Source organism: Mustela nigripes, chromosome 1, assembly GCF_022355385.1.
Source record: "Mustela nigripes isolate SB6536 chromosome 1, MUSNIG.SB6536, whole genome shotgun sequence".
In the NCBI taxonomy this organism is placed as follows: domain Eukaryota; kingdom Metazoa; phylum Chordata; class Mammalia; order Carnivora; family Mustelidae; genus Mustela; species Mustela nigripes.
The window spans coordinates 5,219,871-5,245,653 of record NC_081557.1 but is presented as its reverse complement, the minus strand read 5'-3'; the positions used below and the strand labels follow the sequence as shown (position 1 = coordinate 5,245,653).

Genomic DNA, 25,783 nt, shown 5'->3' with positions numbered 1-25,783 from the left:
AGAGGCAGGCAGAGAGAGAGAGAGGAGGAAGCAGGCTCCCTGCCTGCCTCTCTGCCTACTTGTGATCTCTCTCTGTCAAATAAATAAATAAAATCTTTAAAAAAAAAAAAAAAAAGAACAGTTCACCTCCAACAAGAGCTGTTCCATCAACCCATTGCTTCCGGAACCTATGTGCCTCTCTGTCCAAACCAAGCCTACTTGTGCAGAGGTTCAAAGCCCTCCCGTGTCTCAAAAGCACCAGTATGCTACATTATTCATGGAGTCAATAAACAGGGACAGATTAGTGCCAGCCAAGCCTGGCACTGTTTGAGGCACTGGGGATATACCAATGAACATGAACAAAAATGTGCAACTTTTCCTCTCCCCTGGGGTCCACATCCAAGTGGAATTCTCTCTCCAATTCCTGCTGTCTACACAATCGTCTGGTGATTGACTATAATGATGATTTTTCTCTAAGCAAGTCAAGTCTTCCCAGTATGTCCTCCATGATGTGGAGTGTCCAAGGGTAAAAGCCAAGCTTTCTAATTTTTCAGATCTCCTGTCTCCATCTTAGCGCTCCATTTAGTGTTGACCACAAGGGTACTCAGTAGCAAAACAAATTCTTCATGTAGGAAAAAAGAGAAATGAGAAGAAAGAGGAGAACCAGCAATCCCATCTAAACGTGTTGTCTTCTAGCGTCCATAGGGTGTTTGTGTGCATTTTTCCATTTGATTCCACAATAATCCCAGCAGGAAACAGGGCAGGAGTTGTTATCTCTGTTTTATTAAAGAGAGAACGGGGTTCCTGATAGGTTAAGGGCCTGGATAATAACATACTGGTAAGAACTGGTAAGAACCTCTCATAAAGGGGCCGAAGAAGGACTAGACTTAGCCAAAGCTAATAAAAGGTAGGGGATGTTCTTACAGAAGATGGGCAAAGATCAGACCCACTAGGCAGATCCAGGAACAGGCCCAAGTGTTTAGGTAACTAGCCCCTTGGGGATGCTGCTGCAACACTATAAGCTCTCATCAGCTTAGCCAGTGAACAAGCATAAGGTTGCAAACAGACCTGGAAACCCCAGGGTGCCAAAAAGAGCCCCCAACGATGCCCAAGTGTGGTGAGGCACAGGGCTTAGCATTTTTGAAGACCCACCCCTGGAAAACGCAGGGAATCCTCCCTTTTAGAAGTGGAAGTGATGGTGGCCTCGCCCTGAGGGGGAAAGCAAGGCGGCTAAAAGGAGCAGGCAGTTCCCAGATGCTGCTGGAGCTGCCCTCGCAGCGGAAGTCAGCCCCTCACGTCAGGAGAGGCAGGTCCGCACAAAGGCAGGCTATACGCCCAGAAAAAAAAATGGCAGCAAGGAGGCATTGGGCCAGGGAGAGCTGTGGTCCCATAGTCCTGCAGAACGGATCAACAGCGCTCCACGAAACTTACAAGAATCTCATGTGCTAGTCATGTTCAATACTACGACAATCCTCAGGGCTTTTCTGGCTTCCGTTTTTTCCTCCTGATCACTTCAGATTTTACTTCCATCCTCAAAAGAAAGCTTTCTAATCCCTGAAAACCCACAATCACCCAGCACATTTTTTCTTCTTAACCTTTCCTAAGGTTGACACCGTTAAGTATGTGATATTGATTTTGGAAGGTTTTTGATGGATTCGAATGTGGCCTGACTCCTGTCTTGGAAGAACTTACAGTCTAGTGGAAGGAGGTAGAGGGAGATGTTCAGGAAATGATTAGCAGAAGTACAGAGTATGTGCTTGAGGGCTCCAAATGGATGCGTAAAAGAGACCTCAGGAGGGACGTGATGATGACGGAGACACAGACAGAATCCAGGAAGAGAGGAAAATGGAGATCAGAGACATCAGGGGTGGGGAGGAAAGAAAGGCTAGGAGCTAGAAAGAGAAAGAGAAGCTCTAAGTGACTACTTGCACTCCATGTCAATTTACCTAAACATTGAAGCTTCTTTACTCAAAACTTTCCTTAAAACTAGAAGTTAGAAACATAGTAAAACTGGAAGTCAGAAACATAGTAAATGCTCATAATTGGAGACTATTATGTGCTAGACATTGAGCTTTAAAACATTACTCATTTGAGCGTTAGGCATTTTCCCACTTCATAGATGAAAAATGGAGGCTTTGAGGAGTTCATTAGGATCAAAGAGCTGGTAATTTAGTCTCTGACGTCAAAGCTTTTTAACCACTGGTTATGCTACCCCAGGGGCATCTTCAAAACAAACTTCTCTATTTTGGTTTAGACTTCCACTGTTTGGGACATCCCTACTTCCTCCTTAACTTTTAAGGGGTGCAGAGAAATTAGAAATAGTTTGATTTGGTTGAAGAGACTATACAGTTCTCCTTCTACCCACTAAAGTCTCCCAAAAGAAGCAGGTGATCTGGACTTTGACTCTTACCATTTGTTGGGTGTCAGCTTTGCTCAAGAAGGCAGAAATTTATTAATATCTTATTAGGTGCCAGAGTATTCCAGCCAGGGATCCTCTCCTCGGTGTTTCTAGAAGGCACCTTTCTTTCCTTCTTCCCATCCACCACTCTGCCTCTCCCTGCAGTCACAGTTGAAGCCATATAGTTTCATGGTACTCGTGTCCTTCTTGGGGAATCACCCAAGCTTTATTCTTTTTTTTTTTTTTTAAAGATTTTATTTATTTGACAGAGAGACAGTGACAGAGAGCACAAGAAAGGAGAAGGTCGTGGGAGCAGCAGACTCCCCATGGAGCGGGGAACCCGATGTGGGACTCCTTCCCAGGACTTTAGGATCATGATGGGAGCCAAAGGCAGCTGCTTAACCAACTGAGCCACCCAGGCACCCCCAAGCTTTATTCTTGAAAATGTCTCTTTTAGGGCAAAGCAGTGAGCTTCAAAACACACACTTGCCAATTGTGATTTTGGGGGCATCACTGCTACCTGACTATCTCTTAACTTACCCCGCACACTTGCTTTCAAATACTAACAAAGATTGCCTGTGGAAAACCCATTGTGTATGTATATCATTTTTTTAAAGATTTTATTAATTTACTTGAGAGAGATAGAGAGCATGAGAGGGGAGAAGGTCAGAGGAAGAAGCAGATTCCCCGTGGAGCTGGGAGATCTATGCGGACTCTGGGATCATGACCGGAGCCAAAGGCAGTTGCTTAACCAACTGAGCCACCCAGGCGCAAGCCCATCGTGTATATCTTTTTAAATACTATCATCCATCCACCCCCCCATCCAGACTAGTTAACAAACGGCTTTCGACTGGAAAAGAGCTGGTTGCATTCTGACAAACCTTTACTTGCAGTACTGTTCCAAGTTGTGTTCTCTTTCCCTTTCTAGCTCCTAGCCTTTCTGTCCTCCTCATCCCTAATGTCTCTGAGCTCCATTTTCCTCTCTTCCTTGTCAACTGCCCATAGAACCTTCTTAGATTTCCTCCCAGCATACCTACCTGGGTTAAATCTATAGGAGGCATCGGCTGAAGGTGAGGAACTCACACTCAGGGTTGAAGGTTAACAACTTGAGAGGCTCGGGACCTTAAGGAAAAGGGCAAGACCAAGTTGAGCTACTTCGAGAACCCCTTCTCCTTCTCTTTGCCCCCAAGCGTGGGTTATAAGGACAGGTGGGAAGTAAATAAAGCCATTTATTTTGCAAATAGCAATGAGGCCTAACACTTGCTTAATCTGACAATGGCGAAAGTCTTTCTCTTAAAACAAGCTGCTGCCTTTTTCTATACCTGCAGACATCCAGTTGCCTCTGCTGCTTTTAAAATATATTTTACTGTAGTCCGAAGACTTAAAAAGGCTTTAGACCTGAGAAGGTTTTGGTGAAGATCTTCACAACAGTGCCCCTGAAAATCCATGAAGTCTGAACAAAAATGGTATGAGAATAAAGACCATTTCCCAGTGACTGGAACGCAAGAAGTAAGACCATATCAACAAATCATTTTTTTTCTCAAATTTTTAAATTTTAATTCTAGTTAACATACGGTGTAGATTAGTTTCAGGAGTAGAGCACAGGGATTGTGGGGTTCCACACATCGCACGGGGCTCATCACCACAAGAGCACTAACGAACCTGGTTTTGTTGTTGGGAGATGTTGCGGTCGGCTCTCGAAGACCGCTGGACTCCTCTCTGTTCCAGTAATTAGGCAAGCTGTTTAACCTTTCTGTACTTCGGTTGTCTATCTTTAAAATGAGTACAATACTACCAGGCGCATTAGCTTGACTCCCAAGGATGCTGTGAAACAGAGAACATTTTTAAAACTCCCAACATGTGCATGTGGAAAAACACCCTGTGGTAATAAATACTACTACCTCGGGTGTACGTAGTGCCTTTACCCTCGAGTTCAAATCCAGAGTTGTGATAGAAACAGAAGCGATCTTTATTTCAATTGTCTTTCTCCATCGGTCTTCCTGAAAGAGCGGAAGGTCGTTTAAAGAAGTTACATGATTCACTCCATATTCTTTCCCCTCTCCTGCATTCCTGGCTCCCAGGATCAGAGGTTAAAGAGTAGGAACCCAAGGCAGGGAGAAAAAGATCTGGGTGACACCTCTCAGCGAGACCTTAGCGAAGCCGAGAGTGGCGACCCGGATGCGTAACGCCCAAGCCACGGTCCTTTATGGGATTTATAATTTAAACGGGCCCCAAAGCACGAGATTGGCTGGGGAAATGCCCTGATCGCGGTTGGGCTGCTCGCATGGCGCTGCTCAGATACCTCTGGCCGAGCTCCGTCGACGTCCCCAGCCTGCTAGCCCGTCGGGCAGCTGTCGAGCCGCGGGAGCCCGTTCGTGGGCAGGGCAGGCGCGGCTCGGGCGGCCGCTGCCCCGTCGCTGACCCTCGCGCGAAGCTGCGCGCACCGAGAGGAGACATCTTCCCAGCCGGGCCTCCCGCGCCCGCCGCGGCCCGGGGCGGCGGGGTCGGCCCAGGGACTGGGGGCGATCCGCGCACCCCTCCGTGTGGGGCGCCCCGACTCGCCGGGGGCGGGGTCACGTCCCACCCGGGGCGCCGGGGGCACCGGCGCTGCGGAAACCTGAGCGTGGCCGAGGAGCGGGGGCTTGCGGGGCCACCTCCCCGGGCGCCTCGGGCCCGCAGTGGGCGCGCCGGCCGCCGCCGCCCCCGGGCCGTCGCGGAGACCACTCCCGCGCCTGGTACCTGTGGACGCCCTTGTCAAGCGCCCGGAGCTCCCCCGGGGGAGCCGAGCCCAGGACAGACATGCTACTCCCGTTTCCTGCCCCTTCGGAGCGGCGAGGAGTGGGTGAGGCGGGGCCGAGCCGCTGCACCGAGGAGCCCCCCGAGCCGTGGGCGAACGGGCCCCGCGGCGGGGGGCGCTGGGGCCTGCCCGGGGATGGCGGGCAGGCCGCCCTCGGCCCAGCGGCCGGAGGGCGAGGGGAGGGCAACCGGGGGAAGGGGCGTCCCCTCGCCCTGGGCAGGCCCGAACACGGGGCCGAGCTCGGACCGGCCCGGCCCAGCAGCCTGACCCCGGGAGACCCGGCTTTCAGGCGGGCAACGGCCGCTCTGGCCCAGGCCATCCGGCCTTCAGGTTGTGTGACTGTGACGGGCCGACTGGGGCAAAGGGCGGCTGAAGGGGAACGGGGCGCTTCTCCCTTCTGCTTGGGGGGGTTGTTGTGCTTTGTGGGGGGTCGGGGGGGTCACCACCCTCCCGGGAGAGGTGGGGGAGGGCCGCCGCCGCAGCTGGCCGGCGAGGGGCGGGGTCACAGAGGCGAAGTGTGTGTGTGTGTGTTCGAGCGAGGGCGTGTGGGAGGGGAGGGCGCGCGGAGGAGGATCCTGGTCTGCGCGCAGGCGCGAGCAGCGGGTCGGGCCCGAGCCCAGGAAGAAGGCCCTGGGGGGAGCGGGGGCGGTGGGCCGGCGGGAGGGCGGGCAGGCTGACGCGAAGGGGGGCGGGGAGCCGCGTCGGCGTCGCCGGGCGCGGGCGATTCGAGGCCGACGCATCCGCGCGTGCGCGCGCCGCGGAGTGTCCGCGTTAGAGGGGAGTGACGCGTGCGCGTTCACGTGCGCCCGGGAGAGCGGTAAGAAACGAAGGGAGGCTTGAAGGGGGGGGGGGGTGGAGGCGAGCCGGAGGAGGGGTGGGGGGGCGGCGCCTGCGCAGTGCGCCGCGGAGAGCTGTGTGTATGTGAGAGTCTGACGGGTTCAAAATGGCGGCGGCTGCTTCAGCGGCTCCTCCTGTGTGAGGGAAACAACACCCCTCCCCGGCGGCAGCGGCGGCGGCGGCGGCGGCTGCGGCTCGCAGAGCACCTTCCCAGCGGCTGGGCCTGTCGCCGCTCCGTCTATCCTGGGCAGGGGGCGCTCCGGGAGGAGGGGCAACGCCAGGGGGCCCATCCCCCGGAATCCCTCCTCTGCGACTGGGGAGTAGCCGGGGGCTCGTCCCGCAGCGCGGAGCCCGGGCTGAGGGGGAGACGCGAGGGGAGTCCGGGCCCCCAGCCCGGCGCGCCGCGCCGCTCCCGCCCTCTCCGCCCCCCGGGGCCGGGGCCCGCGTTCCGGGGGGCCGGGGCGGCGCGGGGAGCCTCGGGCCGGCCGGTCTCAGCTGATCGGCCGCCGCTCCTGGGATCCGGAGGCGGCCGGGCGGCTGCTCGCCGAGGGCACAGCGAAGAGGGCGCTCCCCGCGGCCGGGGCTGGCCCGGGGTTCGGGCACGGGCTGCTGACCGCTGGCCCGGGGGAGGCGGGGGCGCCCCGGGCTCGGCGCCGAGGGGTCGCGCTCCCCTCTCCTGACGCCTCCGACTCCCGGTCTCCGAAGCTTGAAGAGGAGGTTTGATTCAGCAACTGTTTCCTCTTTTTCCGGGTCGCTCTGACCCTCTCTGGATACTGGGTTGATCCACGGAAAAAAAACGAAGACGACGTTTGGGATTTAATTTTTCCTCTCAGTTTTTGGAATCTTTTACTTCTCACTTGGACAAGAACTCACGAGCAAAATCCCCGGTGAGATTCCCCCTCCTAGGCCTTCCCCCTGGAAGTTTGGTTCACCGTGTTATCTGAAGTCTTAATGTAAAGTTTCTATTTCTTTTTCCGATGGGTGAACGATTGAAGCGCCTTACCTTCGGGGGGCCCATTTGCCATTTTTCCTCTCCGGCCCTGGCTGCTTTCAGTCCCCGGCGGTCCTCGCCCAGGGGTGCAAACACGGTTTCTTTTCCTCCCGACTTGGGACAAGGGCTTCCTCTAGGAGGGCTCCGCCACGAACTGCTCTTGCAAACTGTGTCATTGGGTCCTTTGGTCTCGTAGCAGTTTTGAAAGGATGCTATTAACGTGGCTGTAATGTAGTTGCAAAAAGGAAAAAAAAAATATCTGCATTCCCTATGGAAGCCATTATCCTTGAGAATATTTAGAAAAAAAGAAAAAACCTTTCTTGGTATTACCGCTCGACCCTCGCGCAGTTCGGTCGTAATTTTTGGAAAGCTGTATTTTACTTATTTCTGTAGATGGATTCGGTCATTTTATTACTTTATTCAAAAAGATCTAATGTGATTTTTGTCCCTGATTTGCAACTCTCTTGAATTTGTTTCAGAGTTACATCTTGTGTTGGGGTGGAGTGTTGGTTTGGGAATGAAAAGATCCAGGGACTCTAGGAAGGAAGGCGACGATTGTGTGAGGCTTTCCTAGAGGGGTATGGGAAATTGTTTTGGAATCTTTCTTTATCCTGATTTTTTTTTTTTTTTTTTTAAATCATAGTCTGCCCTTTTTTCCTTTTAGTTTCTAATTACCCGTGAGAGAGAGCTAATTTGGTTGGGATCTGGATTTGTTCAGTGCCCGCTTCACCTGGTCAGTTCTCTACAGATAAAAGTCCCCCCCCCCCCTTTCTTTTTTTGCCACTGCTGCCATCAAGGGGAGGCTGGCTTATTGTAATCCTGTGGGGAAGAAACAGTGGTGTGTGGCCCATCCACAAGGAACTGAAACCAACATCATCTCCTTTTGCCTAGGCCTCAGACAGTTGTAATGTGATTAATGTTGGTCGTGGCAGGGGAACACTTGCCCCAGAGCAGAGGGGTCCTGAACTGACGAGGAGGAACCAGATTTGTCAGAGAGCCTTTAACTTACACACATCTTAAATCCCCCTCCTGTGAAAAGAAAGCTTGAGTTTGGGGATGAGTTCTCATCTTTGCTTCTATCCTTATTCTTTAGTGTTGTAAACCTGGTTCCCAAGGAAGAGGAAGGCAGCCCTGGAGTGGTTTCTTCACAGTAATTTCAACAGAAGAGTGAGAGATGGAACCCGAAGAAGAAAGGATTCGTTACAGCCAGAGACTGGTTAGTATTTTATTCTCTCTTTTTCTCTCTCTCTCTTTTTTTTTTTTTTCAATTTTGAAGTACAATAACTGTTTTGTCTCCATTTGTGAACCTACTGTGATTAAAACTTTCCAGGTGGCTTTTCTGTATACCAGAGGAGAGATGGTGTATTAATATCTCATTTGGTTTTTAGGCCAAGTAGTTAGAGCCTTAATATTCATCCTGTTTGGAAACGGACTTGTATGTAGCCTTAACTTCTATAGAAACTGTTGTAAATCAAAGGATTTTGTGGATTACATTGTGACAGGGATTACTAATTTTGCAATACTGACACTGTAATCTAAGTTAGATTAGAATGTAAATTTTAGGGACAAAACTGAGAAAGGATAGTTCTGTATCATTTTTATAGATTATGGTATGTCAGGATTGTGGCTTTGATCTGGGGGGTAGAACTATGGATTTTATTTTTATTTTTAACACAAGTAACACTGATAGGTTTAGAGGGTTGGTGGGGATTGATTGAGAAAGGGTAGAATACCAGAAGTTCTATATTTTGTATTTTGGGAAGGAAGTATGAAGATACATCATGTTGAAAGAAATTTTTACTTAGTAATGGTTTGGAGGGAATTTGCTTGTATGTGCATATGAATATTTCTTTCTTTAAGCCCTACTTTCCTCTCAGTGTTTCCCTATTGGAGTTTAAAAATTTGGTTTTTGTATCCCCTAGTCAAAGAGAACTTTATTAATATTTTCACCATATATTCATTTCAGAAATTTGCATTTGTATCTTTAGAGTAAGGTATGGGGAAAGCCAAAGAATTGTCTGTATTATGTGAAATTTGGTGAACTGAGAGACCTAAAAGATTACTAAAGGAATTTATGGTGGTTTTCTTTGGCTCTGCATTTTAGACTGAGTTTGGAGGAAAACAGACTGATTCTGTAATCATTTTCTGATGATCTCCACTCTTTTTGAGAAAAGGCTACTTTGTTTAAACGTGACTGTTAGAAAGGTGTGGAGTTCAAGTATATCCAGCAGGAATGTATGTTCTGGCAAGCCTTATTCCAGAGATTTGCCTCGTCTCTTAAAGCATATATTGAGAATATAGTTCTTTAACTTTTATTTATTTATTTAAAGATTTTATTTATTTATTTGTTTGTCAGAAAGAGAGAGAAAGCACACAAGCAGGCAGAGAGGCAGGCAGAGGCGGAGAGAGAGGCAAGCTCCCTGCTGAGCAAGGAGCCTGATGTGGGACTCCATCCCAGGACCCTGGGATCATGACCTGAGCTGAAGGCAGCGTCTTCACCCACTGAGCCACCCAGGTGTCCCAGTTCTTTAACTTTTAGAAATAAACTCTTATTCTTTTACTTTCAGAAATAAACTACGTATGTCAGTAGTGAAATTTTGGGTGCTTGTTTTGACATTCCTTAAACTTTTCTTTGGGACCATAGGAGAAGAAAGAGGATGCTGTAGAGTTCTCTTCCCAGGTGGTTATTCCCAGCTATATGGGGAATCATTTTTATCATGTCAGACTTGCAGAATTGTTGAGCTGTTATGTAAATACTTGAAGGATCTTGGATCTTGGGATCCAGTCTTTCAAAGGATGAGCTTTTCATTCAGCCAGAAAAAGTTCACATTTTTTAACAAAATAGGAAGGTAGTGGTAGAAATCCAGGGAATCTGACTTTTGTCCTGGTAAGATTTTTTTTTTTTTAATTGTAAAGTGATTGCTACCTGTTGCACACATTAACCCTTTCCATATCTAGCATATTTTGTTTTTGGTTCATGTGTTGTATGAGAGGGCATCAGATATTTGGGGGAATCTTGGAATTTTGGGTAATAATTCTGAAGTTTAGGGTGACTGATGTCTTTTTCTAAGATTACATGACAGAATTACATCTGAAGTGTAAATTACTTCTGTAACATAACTTTTTTTTTTTTTAAGATTTCATTCATTCATTTGACAGAGATCACAAGTAGGCAGAGAGGCAGGCAGAGGGAGAGGGGGAGGTAGGCTCCCCTCCCCGCTGAGCAGAGAGCCCGATGCGGGGCTCCATCCCAGGACCCCGAGACCATGACCTGAGCTGAAGGCAGAGGCCTAATCCACTGAACCACCCAGGTGCCCCTGTAACGTAACTTTTTTGATTTGAGAGCATAGTGGCAGTTTATTCGAGTGAAAAGTTTGCCTATTAGACTTTTAATGTTTGTCTCTGTGGTGAGTCCTCATGTTACATTGGTTAAGTTAGATCTCATTTGAGGAATTTTAAGACTACTATAATGGCTAATTTTTATAGTAGTTAGTAGTTTTTAAACACTGTGTCTGTCTTTAAAGTAGGTCAAAGTATAGAACTTACTTTGTTTTGCAGGTATTGGCCATAAAACACAAAGTTTGAAAGAGAGACAAATGACAGGTTTACTTAGCTTACTGATTAAAATTTGTGTGGCCTCATGCAATATATATTTGTCGAATTGAAATGGGTTACTTGGTACATTGATTTTAGTTTTACTAAATGTTACTTCCATGTTGTTTTAAGGGACAAAACCTAAATGGTCATCCCTTATGATACGCCTCTAAAATAGCCTTTCGAGAGACAATATCAGTATTAAGTCCTAGTCCAAGGGTGCCTTTGTCGGTCGGTGCGTTAAGCCTCTGCCTTTGGCTCATATCATGGTCTCGGGGTCCTGGGATCGAGCCCTGCAGCATCTAGCATTGGGCTTTCTGCTCAGCGGGGAGCCTGCTTCCCCTTCCCTCTCTGCCTGCCTCTCTGCCTACTTGTGATCTCTCTCTCTGTCAAATAAATAAAATCTAAAAAAAAAAAAAAGTCTGAGTCCAGACTCATTTCAGAATGATTTTATTGTATTTGGGACCATTTACCTATCTTTGAGAGAAAGAAAAGTTGTATTCTTACTAGTAAGACTACTGTTAAAAATTGAGTAAGTCATTTTAATGCTTTTTACTGAGATAGCTATTTCAAGTGCACAGGCTGAATTTGGTAAATTTTGATATGTTTGTATCAATTTTGTGACAGGTAATTAAAGTCAGAAATAGCTAGTTTAAAAAAATGGCTTGCCTCTTGCTAAACTTTACTATTACATATGGAAGAGAATTGTACCTTTGAAGATGGTGTATATGTATAGATTTGGGGCATAAGCTCTACTTTCTGGAACTAGAATGCTTGTTTTGCAATGTGGGAAATGAATGATGTTTGACTATTCTTAAGCAAGACATAGTTTTGTTCTTTAATGAGAAGATGAGTCATTTTGTATATGGATTCCTAGAACAAAGCCAGACAGATCTCTAAGGCACGATGATGTACCTAGAAAGGGTATTCAAGTGAGAGGGGTAGAAGCTTCAGCTTTGGTGATGGGTGGATGTTTGATTGTCCTGAGGTGAAGATTATTTATTTCTGTATTTCTAGTAAATTTAGATGGAGGACTTTTTTGAGAAATATTGACGAGTACTAAAGATGGAACTTCTTTTTTTCTGCATTTTATTTCGGTAGCCAAAGTGTTGGAGTAGTTTTAGTTGTTTGTTTCTGACCATGTATATTAAGTATTGATTTGTAGGGAATATTCAGCATAATGTCTTACAGTTACTTTATCTAAGATGTTAGTTAGATCCTTAGCAATTATAATTGATGATCTTTTAGGTTTTTGAAATCATACCAATTCTGAGTAATCCTTAATTGCATAGAAAATCAAGGGCAGGGCACCTGGGTGGCTCAGTGGGTTAAGCCGCTGCCTTCGGCTCAGGTCATGATCTCAGGGTCCTGGGATCGAGTCCCGCATCGGGCTCTGCTCAGCAGGGAGCCTGCTTCTCTCTCTCTCTCTCTCTCTTTGCCTGCCTCTCCATCTACTTGTGATTTCTCTCTGTCAAATAAATAAATAAATAAAATCTTTAAAAAAAAAAAAAAGAAAGAAAATCAAGGGCAAAATAGCATGCATCTGAATACCATTTATATGCTACGTAGTATCGTTTTAATTAGAGACTTTTTTCATTTTTAATGGAAAAGATGACCTTTGGTATTTATTTATTTATTTTTAAAGATTTTATTTATTTATTTGACAGAGTTCACAAGTAGGCAGAGAGGCAGGCAGAGAGAGAGGGGAAAGCAGGCTCCCTTCTGAGCAGAGAGCCCGATGTGGGGCTTGATTCCAGGATCCTGAGATTATGACCTGAGTGGAAGGCAGAGGCTTAACCCACTGAGCCACCCAGGCGCCTTGTTATTTATTTTAATACACTGGACTATGTGTCCTCAACTTGTATAATATATTATACATATCATTACATTTAGTATGGAAAAATTCACTGGCTCCTGCCAAAGGCAATTGTAGAAATAAACGGACACCTGAACCAATGTAAAAGAAAGTGAAGACAGTATACTTCAGGGTAAGAGAAGTTACGGAATCTTATATGAAGGAGATGTTGATTTTCTTGAGAATTCCTGATTGTCAATGTTGATGATGAGATAAGAGATTTTCTAAAGGGTGTTATTATACTGTTAGATGTTCAATGCTGTTTATTTCTTACATATGTTTTTCTTTGAAATAGCTAAATCATTTATCTTTTTTAAGAAACTGGGGGCATTGAAGCCATAATGATATTTTCACCATTCTTTGGATTACCCTTACAGATTGTCCTCCAAGATTCAGTAGTATTTACCAGACTATCCCTTTTATAAACAGTCCCACTTTGAATGATCCCACTCTAAGTAAGGTCTTTCTGACCAGGAATGGACTTGGCAAAATGAAATCCTTCTTTTTTTAAGCCATATTTTCCGTATCTTGAAAGTGTCATTTTGTTAACAACTGGAAAAAAGTTATAGATGGTCTAAATTGTTGAATTTGTTTATTTATAATTATTTAATTAGATTTAACCTTCAGTCTGTGATGGTAGAGGAGTACATTGTTCTGAGTGTTGCAGCATCCTTCCTGGAGATGTAGGAAAAACTTGTTGCCCATTTTTGGGTGATTCAAAATGCAGATAATGAGGGAACTAATTCTTTATTCTTATGCATCAGTTTTCCATAGTAAGCTGCATTTTGGGGACCCATAATGAGGACTGTATTTAAGCCCTATCACTTTCTCTTGTTTTATTTTGCTGAGCACTAGTCATTATCATACTTGTTTGTTTTGTTTGTGCGTCTCCATTGGAGTGTAAGCTCCTTGAGAGTTGGGAGTTTGTTTTGTTTATGGTATATACTGGATGCTTCAAATAATGCCTGACACACAGAAAGTGCTCAATAAGTAGCTTCAAAAAAAGAGAAAGTATTCCATCTACAACACAGAAAGTGCTTGATAAGTATCTGTTGATTTTGTTGAAAGCCCTGATAAATACTTTTCTTTGCTACCAGTTTTCTTGAGGCCCAGTGATAAGTCACTAGAATGAAGGAGGGTTTGGTGTGTAGGCATGAGCAGAATATCTGGATATTAGGTCTTGCAGTGTGCATAGAACCAGAAGCTTTAAGCTGTGACAGAAAAAATTTATACTTAGCACACATGCCAGATGAACACATTTATAGTATTTGGGCCATTAGAACAAATGAAAAAAAAAAGTCTAGTTAACTTTAAAAGCTCAGTCTGAATTTTAAGTTCTTCCCTTAATCCTGTAAAAATCTTCTGTTTCGAGGTTTTTGCTGGGTTTTAGACCATCTTAAAGTTGTGAAGTTGCAAGTGATGATATTTTGTATTATTCTGAAGTCCTAGTTTTGGCCATTAAAAAAGTCAAAGAATTGATATATTTACTGTATTCCATACAGAGAAACATACCATTATTTTATGTCCTTTAAAATTTTTCTTCTTGGGGTGCCTGGGTGGCTCATTTGGTTAAGCAGCTGACTCTTGGCTTCAGCTCAGGCTCAGGTCATGATTCCTGGGTCATGAGATTGAGCTCTGCAACAGGCTCCACGTTCAGCAAGGAGTTGGCTTGTCTCTCTTTCTCTCCCCATCTGCTTCACCCCACCTTTAAAATAAATAAATAAAATCTTCAAAAAAAATTTTTTTTTTCTTCTTGGTAAATGGACATCCTTGACTAGATTTGCTCTATGTGAACTCATTTTTGGAATAATACTCTATTGTCCCATTTTGGTTTTACATCAACAAATTCAGTATGTATGTACTGAGTACTGGGCTAAGTTCTCTCATACACAGTACCTTGTTTAATCCTCAAAACTGGCCTGTAAGGTAGATGGTATAGTTTTAAATTTTAATTTCTTTTTTATTATGGAAATAAGAGTTTTAGTCTGTGACTTGCCCAAGATCACAGAGTTGGTGGGGGTGGGGGGAATCAGACCTTGAACCTCATGTTTCTTGTGTTATTTCATACAGAAAACCAATGATACCAATTCCTGTTAAAGGAAGTTGTAGCCCGAGTCCTTTCTGTTTTTTTGAGGCTACTTTTAAAATTTCTTCCCTCACAGATATCTTAACATCCTAAATGAGATAGTTACAAATATTTGACAGTCAGTGTTTCATCATGTCTAGAAAAAGGTGGCACATTCTTTTTGTGAACTTTGAACTTACTGCATTTGATCTAGTAACGGAGCAGTATTTGTGCTGTTTGTATATATGTCAGACTTTTTATTTATGCCTGTCACTCATGTCATTGTTTTCTGTTTTAAATTTTAGATTCTTGGGGGTTTTCTCTATCTGTGAGTACTTGGTAAAAACTTAAGCCATAAAGATAAAAGGCAGCAGATAGTGACCAAGCAAGTGGTTTTGGCAAATAACAGTGGTGAAGGCCACCTTCAGGTAGGTAGAGAGGAGGAGGGAAGGGGGTGGCCTTGCCGGAGGCAAAGACATTATAAGCTTTGCTATGGAATGGGGTGCTTATAAGGCCTAGTCTGAGGACATTCATTAGATTCATAGGACTAAAGTAGAAGATTTGTTTTGGAAGGCACTGTTGATAATATTGGGAGCACATTTTAAACAATTACGAAGGCCAGACATGGAAAATAGAGAGTTATTGGAAGTTGTGGTTTGTTTTTAATCAGATGGTAATTTGATCAAAGTGGAGTAATGTTTTTGCAGTTTCAGGTCAGGGACATGTCCAAGAATATTGAAATAAGTATCAGGTACCTGATCTCTAGGGCAGGGATTCTTGTAGTGTGGTTCCCTCATCAGCAGCATCAGCATTATCTGGGTATCTGGGAACATGTTAGAAGTACATTTAGGGGGCCCTACCCTATATTTAATGAATTAGAAACTCTGGGATTGGGGCCCAGCAATCTGGGTTTTAACAAGCCAGGTGATTTCAATATAAGCAGAAGTTTGAGAATAACTGTTCTGGGGGTTAGTTAGTAGCAATGGAAAGGAAGAGAAAGTGGGTGCCTGGATGGCTCAGTGGGTTAAGCCTCTGCCTTCAGCTCAGGTCATGATCTCAGGGTCCTGGGATCGAGTCCTGCATCGGGCTCTGCTCAGCAGGGAGCCTGCTTCCTCCTCTCTCTCAGCATGCCTCTCTGCCTACTTGTGATCTCTCTATCAAATAAATAAATAAAATCTTAAAAAAAAAAAAAAAGAAAAAAGAAACAGTTTCAAGAGATGGTTGTGGCCCTCAGTGTGAATTCAATATGTAGCCTCAACCTTAATCCATTCTTTAGAGCCCTGGAATACACAACCCTCTCAGGGCAGTAATCTGGCCAACACACTCTTAAAGATTCTGACAATCACCTCAAAAGATTGTAGATTCATCATAAATACAGTGATCATTTATAGTACTTTTATAGTTTCCAAAGTACTTCTCTGTTTCTTGTGTCTTTTGATCATCTTAATACTCTGATCATCATCATTTTGGGGGGTTGCCAGAACTTGAGGATGGTGCCACCATATTTCACAATTCCAGCAGGTGCCATTCACGTATCTTAATCTGTCTGAAAGATGCCCTTGGAGTTGTGTGGTGAACAACAACAGCAAAAAATCGTGAGCCTTTTTGGGTGGATAAGATAAAGGAAAATTCACCCCGTATATTTGAGACAAGGGAAGCAAAAGCCCAATCTGATGGATAATAGTACACATTACTTGAGTGCACACTTTGTGCCTGATACTGGCACTTTTCACATATTAACTGACTTAATTTTAAGCAACCCTTTGAGATAGGTTCTGTGATTCCCATTTTCTAGTTTGGAAATTGAGGCATATTACAATTAAGTAACTTGTCTGAGGTTATCCAGTTAAGAGAAAGAATCAGGATTCAAAGTGGGCAGTCTGGCTCCCAAGCCTTCTAACCTAGATTGCCTCTTTTTCGACTTTGTTGGAAGATAGTTTGTATATCTTTTGTTGATGAACTTTGGATGTTCCCAGGTGGTATTTTCTCATTCAGGAGATTCATTTACATAGATGTCTTTTTTAGGTGCTTACACTGTGACAACTACTTTACTTGGGCCTTACTTTTTTGTAACTTCCAAATGCTGTGGTTTCAAGTAGTGCTGAATGTTTTGAAGAAATTAAGAGGGTGATGGAATACACTTAACCCTTAAATAAGTGGGGATTAAGGGTCCTGACCCTCTGCACAGTTGAAAATCCACATGTAACTTTTGACTCCCCCCAAAACTTAAGTACTAATAGCCTATTTCGACCAGAAGCCTTTTGTAACATATATAGTCAACACATAATTTTTTGTACTTTGTGTTTTTATAATAAAGTAAGAGAAAGGAAAATGTTGAGCAAATCATGAGGAAGAAAAAAATACATTTAAAGTACTGTACTGCATTTATCAAAAAATATCTGCATGTAAATGAACCCTTGTGGTTCAAACCAATGTTGTTCAAGGGTCATCTATACTTATTAGGGTGAGGATCGTTCCTTGAGATTGATGATCCCTAAAGGCTCCCTGAGAAGATGGCATCTTGAGACTGAGACCTGAGTGATGAGGAGCCATTCTTGTGAAGTTCAAAGACTTAGGGACCAGGTCTGGGTCAGCAGAGCTCTGGATAGAGGGACCAGCTAATGCAAAGCCCTGTGGTATGAATGGGAAAATATTACAAGCACTTAGCTTTGCGTCAGACACCATGCAAAACTCTTGGGATACAGTGATAACCAAGACAGGCATGGTCCCTCTGTTGTGAAGCTTCCAGTCTGTTGGGGAGTAACTGAGTACTTCTGTTAGTAACGTCAGTTACAGTTACGCAAAGGACTACAAAGGTGAATAGAGGATGCAGTGAGACTGTATAATAAGTGACCTAATCTAAATATCGGGAGTGGGAGGAGGCATCAGAGAACACTTTCTCTGAGAAAGCTTTTAAAAGGGAGACCTAAAGGATGAGTAAGAGGTAACCTGTCAAAAAGGAAGTGATTAGCATATGGAGAAACCCTGAGGTTGGAAGGAATCTGACCTATGTGAAGAACATATCAACCACACAAAACCAAAAGAGCTAGTGTTAACTGCTGAGAAGTATGTGGAGGAGAGAGTTAAAATCTTGACAAAGTAATAAGGGGTCAGGTCAAGTAGGGCGTTATTCTGAAGACACTGGGAAGGCACAAGTTTAGCAGAGGAGTAATGTGCTTGCACTAGTAACAGCTGCACTTTAGAGAAAGGATTAGGGAGGGAGTGAGAATGGATTTGGTGATGGCCAATTAGGAGGCTGCTACAGTGGTTTAGGTAAGAAACGATGGGAAGTATGGTTGAGAATACGCATAGTGGAGGTAGGGAGGTTTTGAGAAATACTTAGAAAACAAAATCATAGGACTTTGATTCCTTGGATGTGTGGGAGTGACTTTAAGGGAGTATGTGTAAGCATGACTCTCAAGGTTTTCTCATGTGAATAGTTTGTGGTAATAGTCCTTTTATTGAGATAGGGCACACTGAATGAAGAGCAGGTCTGGAGATTTGAGGGCATGAGCATAAACTCAGTTTGGAGCAGGTCTGAACAGATTGAATGTGAGTACCTATGAAACATCTGGTAGAACTCTTGAGTAGGTAACAGACTGTGATTCTGGACCACAGGAAGGGTTTTTTGGCACATACCTGTGTCTCATTGGCATATGTCTGGTAAATAAAGTTGGGTAGGCATAGAGTAGCTTACAAAGGGAGTGAAGGGAGGCCAGAGAGGAAAATCAAGAGTAGTGGTGTCTTGGAAGCCAAGGCACTGTTGTACTTACAGTTTATCAAGTGCTGTGTTAAGTGTTAGTGTGTTTTTATTCATTTAATGCTTGTAACTATGAAGTAAGTGCTTTTATTATCTCAATTTTATAGATTAGGAAAATGACATAAGAAGGGGCTATATAATTTGTCCAAGACTACCAGATAACTAGAGAGATTACTGGGTTGGTTTTTTTTTTAATAGTTTTTTATATTTTTATTAACATATAATGTATTATTAGCCCCAGGTGTACAGGTCTGTGAATCGCCAGCTTTACGCACTTCACAGCACTCACCATAGCACATACCTTCCCCAGTGTCCATAACCCTACCACCCTCTCCCTACCCCCCACCACCCCCAGCGACCCTCAGTTTGTTTTGTGAGAGTCTCTTATGGTTTGTCTCCCTCCCGACCCCATCTTATTTCATTTATTCCTTTGCTACCCCCAAACCCCCCATGTTCCCTCAACTTCCTCAGATCAGGGAGATCATATGATAATTGTCTTTCTCTGATTGACTTATTTCATTAAGCATAATACCCTCTAGTTCCATCCACGTCATCGCAAATGGCAAGATTTCATTTCTTTTGATGGCTGCATAGTATTGAGATTACTGGTTTTTGAACCCAGGTTTGTCTGGCTCCAGTTTGTATTCTTTTTTTTGTTTTCGCTTTTTTTTTTTTTTTTTTTAAATATTTTGCTTATTTATTTGACAGAGATCACAAGGAGGCAGAGAGGCAGGCAGAGAGAGGGGAATCAGGCTCCCTGCTGTGTGGGGCTCAATCCCAGGACCCTGGGATCATGACCTGAGCCGAAGGCAGAGACTTTAACCCACTGAGCCACCCAGATGCCCCTCCAGTTTGTATTCTTAAACGACGTTTCATACCAATGGTGAAAAAAGGAGGGTGGGTAATCAACTGAGGTGGATGCCACCCAGAGGCTGAGTATATTAAAGATGGAGATTTTCATTGCATTTGGCAACATAGAAGTTAATGGTGATTTTAAACAGGAGGTTCAGTGGCATTTGGAGCAGAAGACATTCTTCAAAGTAAGTGTGAGATTAAACAGATTAAACAGACAGGGAATGAAAAGAAGTTTAGAGAAGTTTGGCTGTGAAGAGAAAAGGGGAGCAGGTCATAGCTGTAAGTTAAAGTGCAGGATCCAAAGAAGTTTCTCTCAGGTTTTTGTTTGTTAGGTTTTATTTTAAGATGGAAGAGACCACTGCATTTTTTTGTTAATAGCACTGTCATCTGTTATTCCTTCTGTTATCCTTCAAATTTAATCAGTAGCTAAGACCTAATCAGTAGCTAAGATGAATTTGAGAAATTCATCTCTTTGTAGTTCTCACTACTACTACAAATGTTTGGACTCTTAGTCTAGACTATTGTAATAGCCTCTTCCTTGGATTTTTTGCGGGGGAGGGCATATGTTTACCATTATTTTTTAATATTGTGCTTCGAGGATTCAGATCATATAGTTCCTATCCTCCGTTAATATTCCTACTCTTTAAAGTCAGTGGTGGTGTGGGATGGACACTGGACTTTGGTTCACGATACCTGGCTTTGAATTTCAGGTTATTAAACTTAACCTTGATTAACTTAAATTGTTTAAACTTTATTTTTAAATTTTTATTAAGTAAACTCTACCCCTAACATGGGGCTCGAACTTAAAACCCTGAGATCAGAAATCATATGTTCTGCTGACTGAGCCATCCGGTCGCCCCTGTGAACTTTAACTTTTCATGTGTGGATTAGTGAAAATAAAAACGTACCTTTCGGAAAATTTTTTTTTTTTTTAAGATTTTTATTTATCGGTCAGAGAGAGAGAGAGAACACAAGCAGGGGGAATGGCAGGCAGAGGGAGAAGCAGGCTCCCCTATGAGCAAGGAGCCCAATGTGGGGCTCGATCCCAGGTTTGTGGGATCATGACTTGAGCAGAAGGCAGATGCTGAGCCACCCAAGCGTCCCTGGAAAGGGTTTATAAGTGCTTAGTTAACTTGAAGGGTTTTGCCATTGTAGGCACAAATTCCTTAGCCTGATATCAGGCCCCAGTTGACTACTAAGGTCTTATTAGCTACACTTACATTCATTTATCTTCCAGCCAAACCAAACTACCTTCTTGGTTTTTATTTCCACACACTTATGCTATCTTGTCTCCCTGTCCCTACCATAGTTTTCATGTTCTAAAGCCATTTTGTAATACTGTTTCCTTAACCCTGTGTATTGAAGGCAGCCTTTTCTAAATCCTCATGTTTTTTTCTCCCTATCTCTAATGGTATCTAACTGGATACAAGATAGAAAGTTTAATTATGTCTTCTTTTTTTTTTAAAGATTTTATTTATTTATTTGACAGACACAGAGATTACAAGTAGGCAGAGAAGAAGGCAGAGAGAGAGAGGGGGGAAGAAGCAGGCTTCTGGCTGAGCAGAGAGCCCGATGCGGGACTCGATCCCAGGACACTGGGATCATGACCTGAGCCGAAGGCAGGGGCTTAACCAACTGAGCCACCCAGGCGCCCCTAATTATGTCTTTTTTATATGTTTTGTGAGGACAAGGCATGACTTCCCTGGCACACATATGGCATAATACCATTAATATCATTGAGACTCAAGTTGCTGGTTGGTTAACATTTCCAGAAGACAAAGTATAATGTAATAAAATTAATCTCCCTTCTGTGTTTGAGTGCTGACAGTTATCAGAAAGATGGTGGTTAGAACAATCAAAGAGGAGAGCCAAGGAACAAAATTTGCCACATCTTGTTCTGGTCATTAGAGAATGGAGGAATGGACTGTTCATTTCTTGAGACCATCTAGTTACCCTTGTTCTTATATTGTGTTCACTGGCCAATTTCATAATTAGTTTTGTTCCCCTGTTTGTTGATATTAGGAAATGGGTTTCCTGGATAATAGGCTCATAATATTCATAGTCTAGACTATGCATCCTGAAGAAGTTAATTGGCAGTCCTTTTGTCTTGAAGAGTTGAGTGGTAGCTTACCAAGATCCCTCCTTTGAACTTCAAAAGGGCAAAAATGTCCACTTAACAGTAATAATGTCTACAAATACTCTTCATGTGCAACTGTTTGAACATGGTATATAGAATGCTAAGGTACTGTTCTCCAGACCCTTTTCTTAGGGAAGCATTTCTTTGAGTAGATCTTCTAGTTACAAATTCTCATAGGATAGTCTAAAACATCTTTTATGCATGACACCTATCGCAGCTCTATTTACTTGAATTATTGTTTGATTGTCTGTTTCCCTTTCAGATTGTAAGCATCATTAAAGGCTGCTATGATGCCTTTTCTCACCGTTTTATCCCCATGCTTGGTACAGTGTCTGGTCCACAGTAGGCATTAGAAGGGATTTTTTCGTGAATATGCATCTCTGAAATGCTCTCCCTCCAGCCCCATTCTGCCTTCTTGGTGAGCTCCTAATTATCCTCCAAAGCCCGCAGATACTCTCCTCTTGAGTTCTCCTCAGTTAAATTCCTGAGGCACTTTATATGCATTTTTGTTGTGGGACCAGTCACTTTATGTTGTAATTATTTGACCATGAGCCTCTTTTCTTTTTAAAGATTTTATTTATCATTTATTTGACAGAGAGAAAGAGAGGGAGCACAAGCAGGGGAGAGGCAGGCAGAGGGAGAGGGAGAAGCAGGCTCTTCAGAGCAGGGAGCCCAATGTGGGACTCAATCCCAGGACTCTGGGATCATGACCTGAGCCAAAGGCAGATGCTTAACCAACCACCTGAGCCACCCAGGTGCCCTTGACCACGAATCTCTTTTCATCCAGCTAGAGCAGACTTCTTTTTTTGTTTGTTTTTTTTTTTTTTAAAGATTTTATTTATTTATTTGACAGACAGAGATCACAAGTAGGCGGAGAGGCAGACAGAGAGAGAGGAGGAAGCAGGCTCCCTGCTGAGCAGAGAGCCCGATGCGGGACTCGATCCCAGGACCCCGAGATCATGACCTGAGCCGAAGGCAGCGGCTTAACCCACTGAGCCACCCAGGCGCCCTTTGTTTGTTTTTTTTTAAAGATTTTTATTTATTTATTTGACAGACAGAGATCACAGGCAGAGAAGAAGGCAGAGGGAGAGGTAGGGAAGCAGGCTCCCTGCTGAGCAGAGAGCCCAATGCAGGGCTCGATCCCAGGACCCTGGGATCATGACCTGAGCCGAAGGCAGAGGCTTTAGCCTACTGAGCCACCCAGGTGCCCCTAGAGTAGACTTCTTTAAGGCAAGGATCATGTCTTAATTTAAGTGTTCAGAAAAATATCTGTTGAATTGAACAAAATGTGTTGTGCACTTGCTAAAAATACATAAATTGTATAACATAATAACTGAACCCTAACAATGGAATGAACCTAACAATGGAAAGAAGGCTATTATCCAAGCTTTATTTTATTCATCTGCAAGGTCTTTCTCAGTTCTGATAGTTTAAACTAGTTGTTTTCAAAGTGTGCTCCTGACCCACGTCATCTGGGAGCTTGTTAGAAATGCAGATAATTAGGTCCTACCCCAAACTTACTGAATCAGAAACTCTGGCGATGGCTGAGTTCAACCAGCCCACCAGGTGATTCTGGTAGATGGTGAAGTTTGAGAACCCCTGGAATTACTTTGGCAGTTTATCTGTTTCCTGTGTGTTCCAGAAAATCATAGTTAACCATCTTAATTTAAACTTCAGAGCTTAAAGTTATTTTTAAAGCTTTCTTCATGTTGTTTCCAACCAGTTGAATTTGTGGACGTTTTTAAACTGATCATAGCTGTGTAACCGGACTGTCTGAATCAGGCAGTCAGTTCAGAAGTGTTGGAAGACTGCGGCTTACAAGCTATGTGCATGTGTATTTATATCTGTATGAATGCACCACACACACACACACGCGCTTTTCTATCAGTGGAAACTCTTCTTGAAGAGTGATTAAAGGAAGGGAAAGTTAAAGTACAGGCTTTACGAGGCAGACTTGAATGAGTGTTATGGCAGAACAAGACATCAAACAGTAGAGGTTGGTTTTTTGCAGTAGCAGTTAGATATACTTAATGCACTTCCTATACCAAGGAGCTTATTATTATTAGCACATAGTATTGAATGAGTTTCAGGTGTACAATATAGTGATTACCAAGGAGTTTCTTAGTGATAAATGTTTGCCTCAGTGTTACCTGTAACAGGTTGTTGTGAACTGAAAGTGCTGATTGTTGGTATTCGTTGACTTCTTGCACAGGGAGTTGTGAGTTGCACACTTTACTGGTAGAAACCGTGTAATAATAGCTTATCTCAGATGTATATTTTGTGCTCAGCGCCATGCTAAGTGTTTCATATGTGGCCCATTTCCACCATTGTTTTGGCTTAATACCTTGAATTTAAATTTACTCTCTTTTTTTTTTTTAAGATTTTATTTATTTATTTGACAGACAGAGATCATAAGTAGGCAGAGAGGCAGGCAGAGAGAGAGGAGGAAGCAGGCTCCCTGCTGAGCAGAGAATCCAATGTGGGGCTCCGATCCCAGGACCCTGAGACCATGACCTGAGCCGAAGGCAGAGGCTTTAACCCACTGAGCCACCCAGGCGCCCCAAATTTACTCTCTCTTTAAATAAAGGGAATCTTTTAGAAATGGAATTCCTAAAAAGAACTACTTTTAAGGTACAGTGTTGCTGCCTGGTTGAATGGTTCCAGGATTTAGAAAACAGTATCATTTTTTTCCATTTACCTTTCGTACCTTTATTTATAGCAGCATCTCAGACTTTGTAACAGAGAGGCAGGTGGAGGGCGGGGGGGGGGGAGACGCAGACTCCCTGCTGAGCAGAGAGCCCGATGTGGGGCTCTGTCCCAGGACCCTGGGATCATGACGTGGGCCGAAGGCAGAGACTTTAACCCACTGAGCCACCCAGGTGCCACGCTTTTTTTTTCTTTCTTTCTTTTTTTCTTTAATTATAATTGCCTTTCTCCACGTCTTCTGCCTATTAACTATTTCTTAGTGGGGTTATCAAAACTATAAGAATTATAATAAGTTCAGAAGTTTTGTTCTTTAGTTTTGTGCTCATTTATTCAACAGACGTCAGGCTTACTGTTGGTGTTTAATAAGTACATTGGGTATACAGAAATGAATATCTTGTATCCTGTTCTTGTACTCTGATAAGAGCCACATAGACAAATAATTATGCTATACTGTGATAAATGAAATTTAGGAAGTACAAGGTACAGAAGCAAAAGAAAGGAAGGAATGACTGAGGAAGAAATTCAAAGAGGAGGTAACTACTAAGTTGGGTATTAGAACATTAAGTATTGTCTGAGCAGGTCAGAAGGCAAGGAAGGAAATTCCAAGCAGAGGAACCAGCATATCCAGAAGCAAATACATATGAGACTGTTAGAAGATCAAAACATCATTGCCAGTAGTTGAGGGTTACTGGAACATAAGAATGGGAGGGAATCTGAGATGGGAAGAGTCACTCATGTAAAGTAATACGTACTTCTGCAGTTGGTAATGGGGGGACATTAGAGGAAGTGTAAACATGGCGGAGGCTCGATCATATTTCTTATTTATTTATTTATTTATTTTAGAGAGAGAATGAGTGAGTGAGAGTTGGGGGGAGGGGCAGAGAGAAAGAGAGAGAGAGGCTTAAGGAGACTGCACTGGGTATAGAGCCCAACTCAGAGCTCAGTCTCATGACCCATCGTGACCCAAGCCAAAATCAAGAGTCGGAGGCTCAATGGACTGTGCCGTCTGGGCGCCTCTAATTTTTATTTTTATTTTTTTAAGATTTATTTATTTGAGCAAGCAAGAGAGAACACATGTGCACATGATGGGAGGGGCAGAGGGAGAGAGAATCCTCCAGCAGACTCCCCACTGAGTGTGGAGCCCAACCTGGAACTCAAATCCCAGGACCCTGAGATTATGACCTAGGCCCAGACTAAGAGTCACCCCTTAACTAACAGAGCCACCCAGATGCCCCTAATTTTTATTTTTTATGTTAATTTTTATGTCTATGGTAGTATATTTAATTTGCCAATTATTGAGTGTACTTTATGAAAAACCCTACCAGAGATTCTTGGCTAATGTCATGAGGTATCAGTATAGATTTGGATGAATTTTTATTGGGTAAAATTAGTTCAGAAACCATTTTATTTTAATTACTATATGAATCGCTTAATTTTTTTCTAGACTTTTTACCTTGTCCAAGTCAGAGCTAATCATATAACATTCATTCGCTTGGCTTGTGAGCTTTCTCAGTTTATCTCCCTCTGTTCACGGTGTTAACCACCATGTTGTCTTCTATGTTATTTATGAAAATATTAGGAACATCCCAAACATTATGTTATGGAGGACACAAACAGTTGGGGAGACCCATTTTCTTCTGTACTTCATTTCGTTTTTTACCAGTTCTTCATATGTGACACAAAATTATTCAGATTCTATATTTTAAAAATTCTGGGGGTGCCTGGTTAGTTTAGTTGGTAGAGCATGTGACTTGTGATCTCAGGATTATGAGTTTGAGCCCTACATTGGGTGTACAGTTTAATTTTTTA

The 25,783-nt window shown here is 43.5% G+C and overlaps 1 protein-coding gene across 3 annotated transcripts in view; it reads left to right on the top strand.

Annotated features, from left to right (window-relative positions):
- The first annotated feature begins 5,869 nt into the window (after positions 1–5,869).
- KDM2A (lysine demethylase 2A) overlaps positions 5,870–25,783 on the top strand; it is a 114,600-nt gene continuing 94,686 nt past the window's right edge. The window contains exons 1-2 of one of the 3 annotated variants that reach the window (XM_059400386.1): positions 5,870–5,991; positions 8,096–8,218. In XM_059400386.1, coding sequence (XP_059256369.1) covers positions 8,177–8,218 — 42 coding nt within the window. In that variant the 5' untranslated portion in view covers positions 5,870–5,991; positions 8,096–8,176. Of the gene's footprint in view, positions 5,992–6,807; positions 6,899–7,509; positions 7,581–8,095; positions 8,219–25,783 lie in introns of those variants that run through there. The other 2 variants (XM_059400368.1, XM_059400377.1) reach the window with 2 other exon arrangements.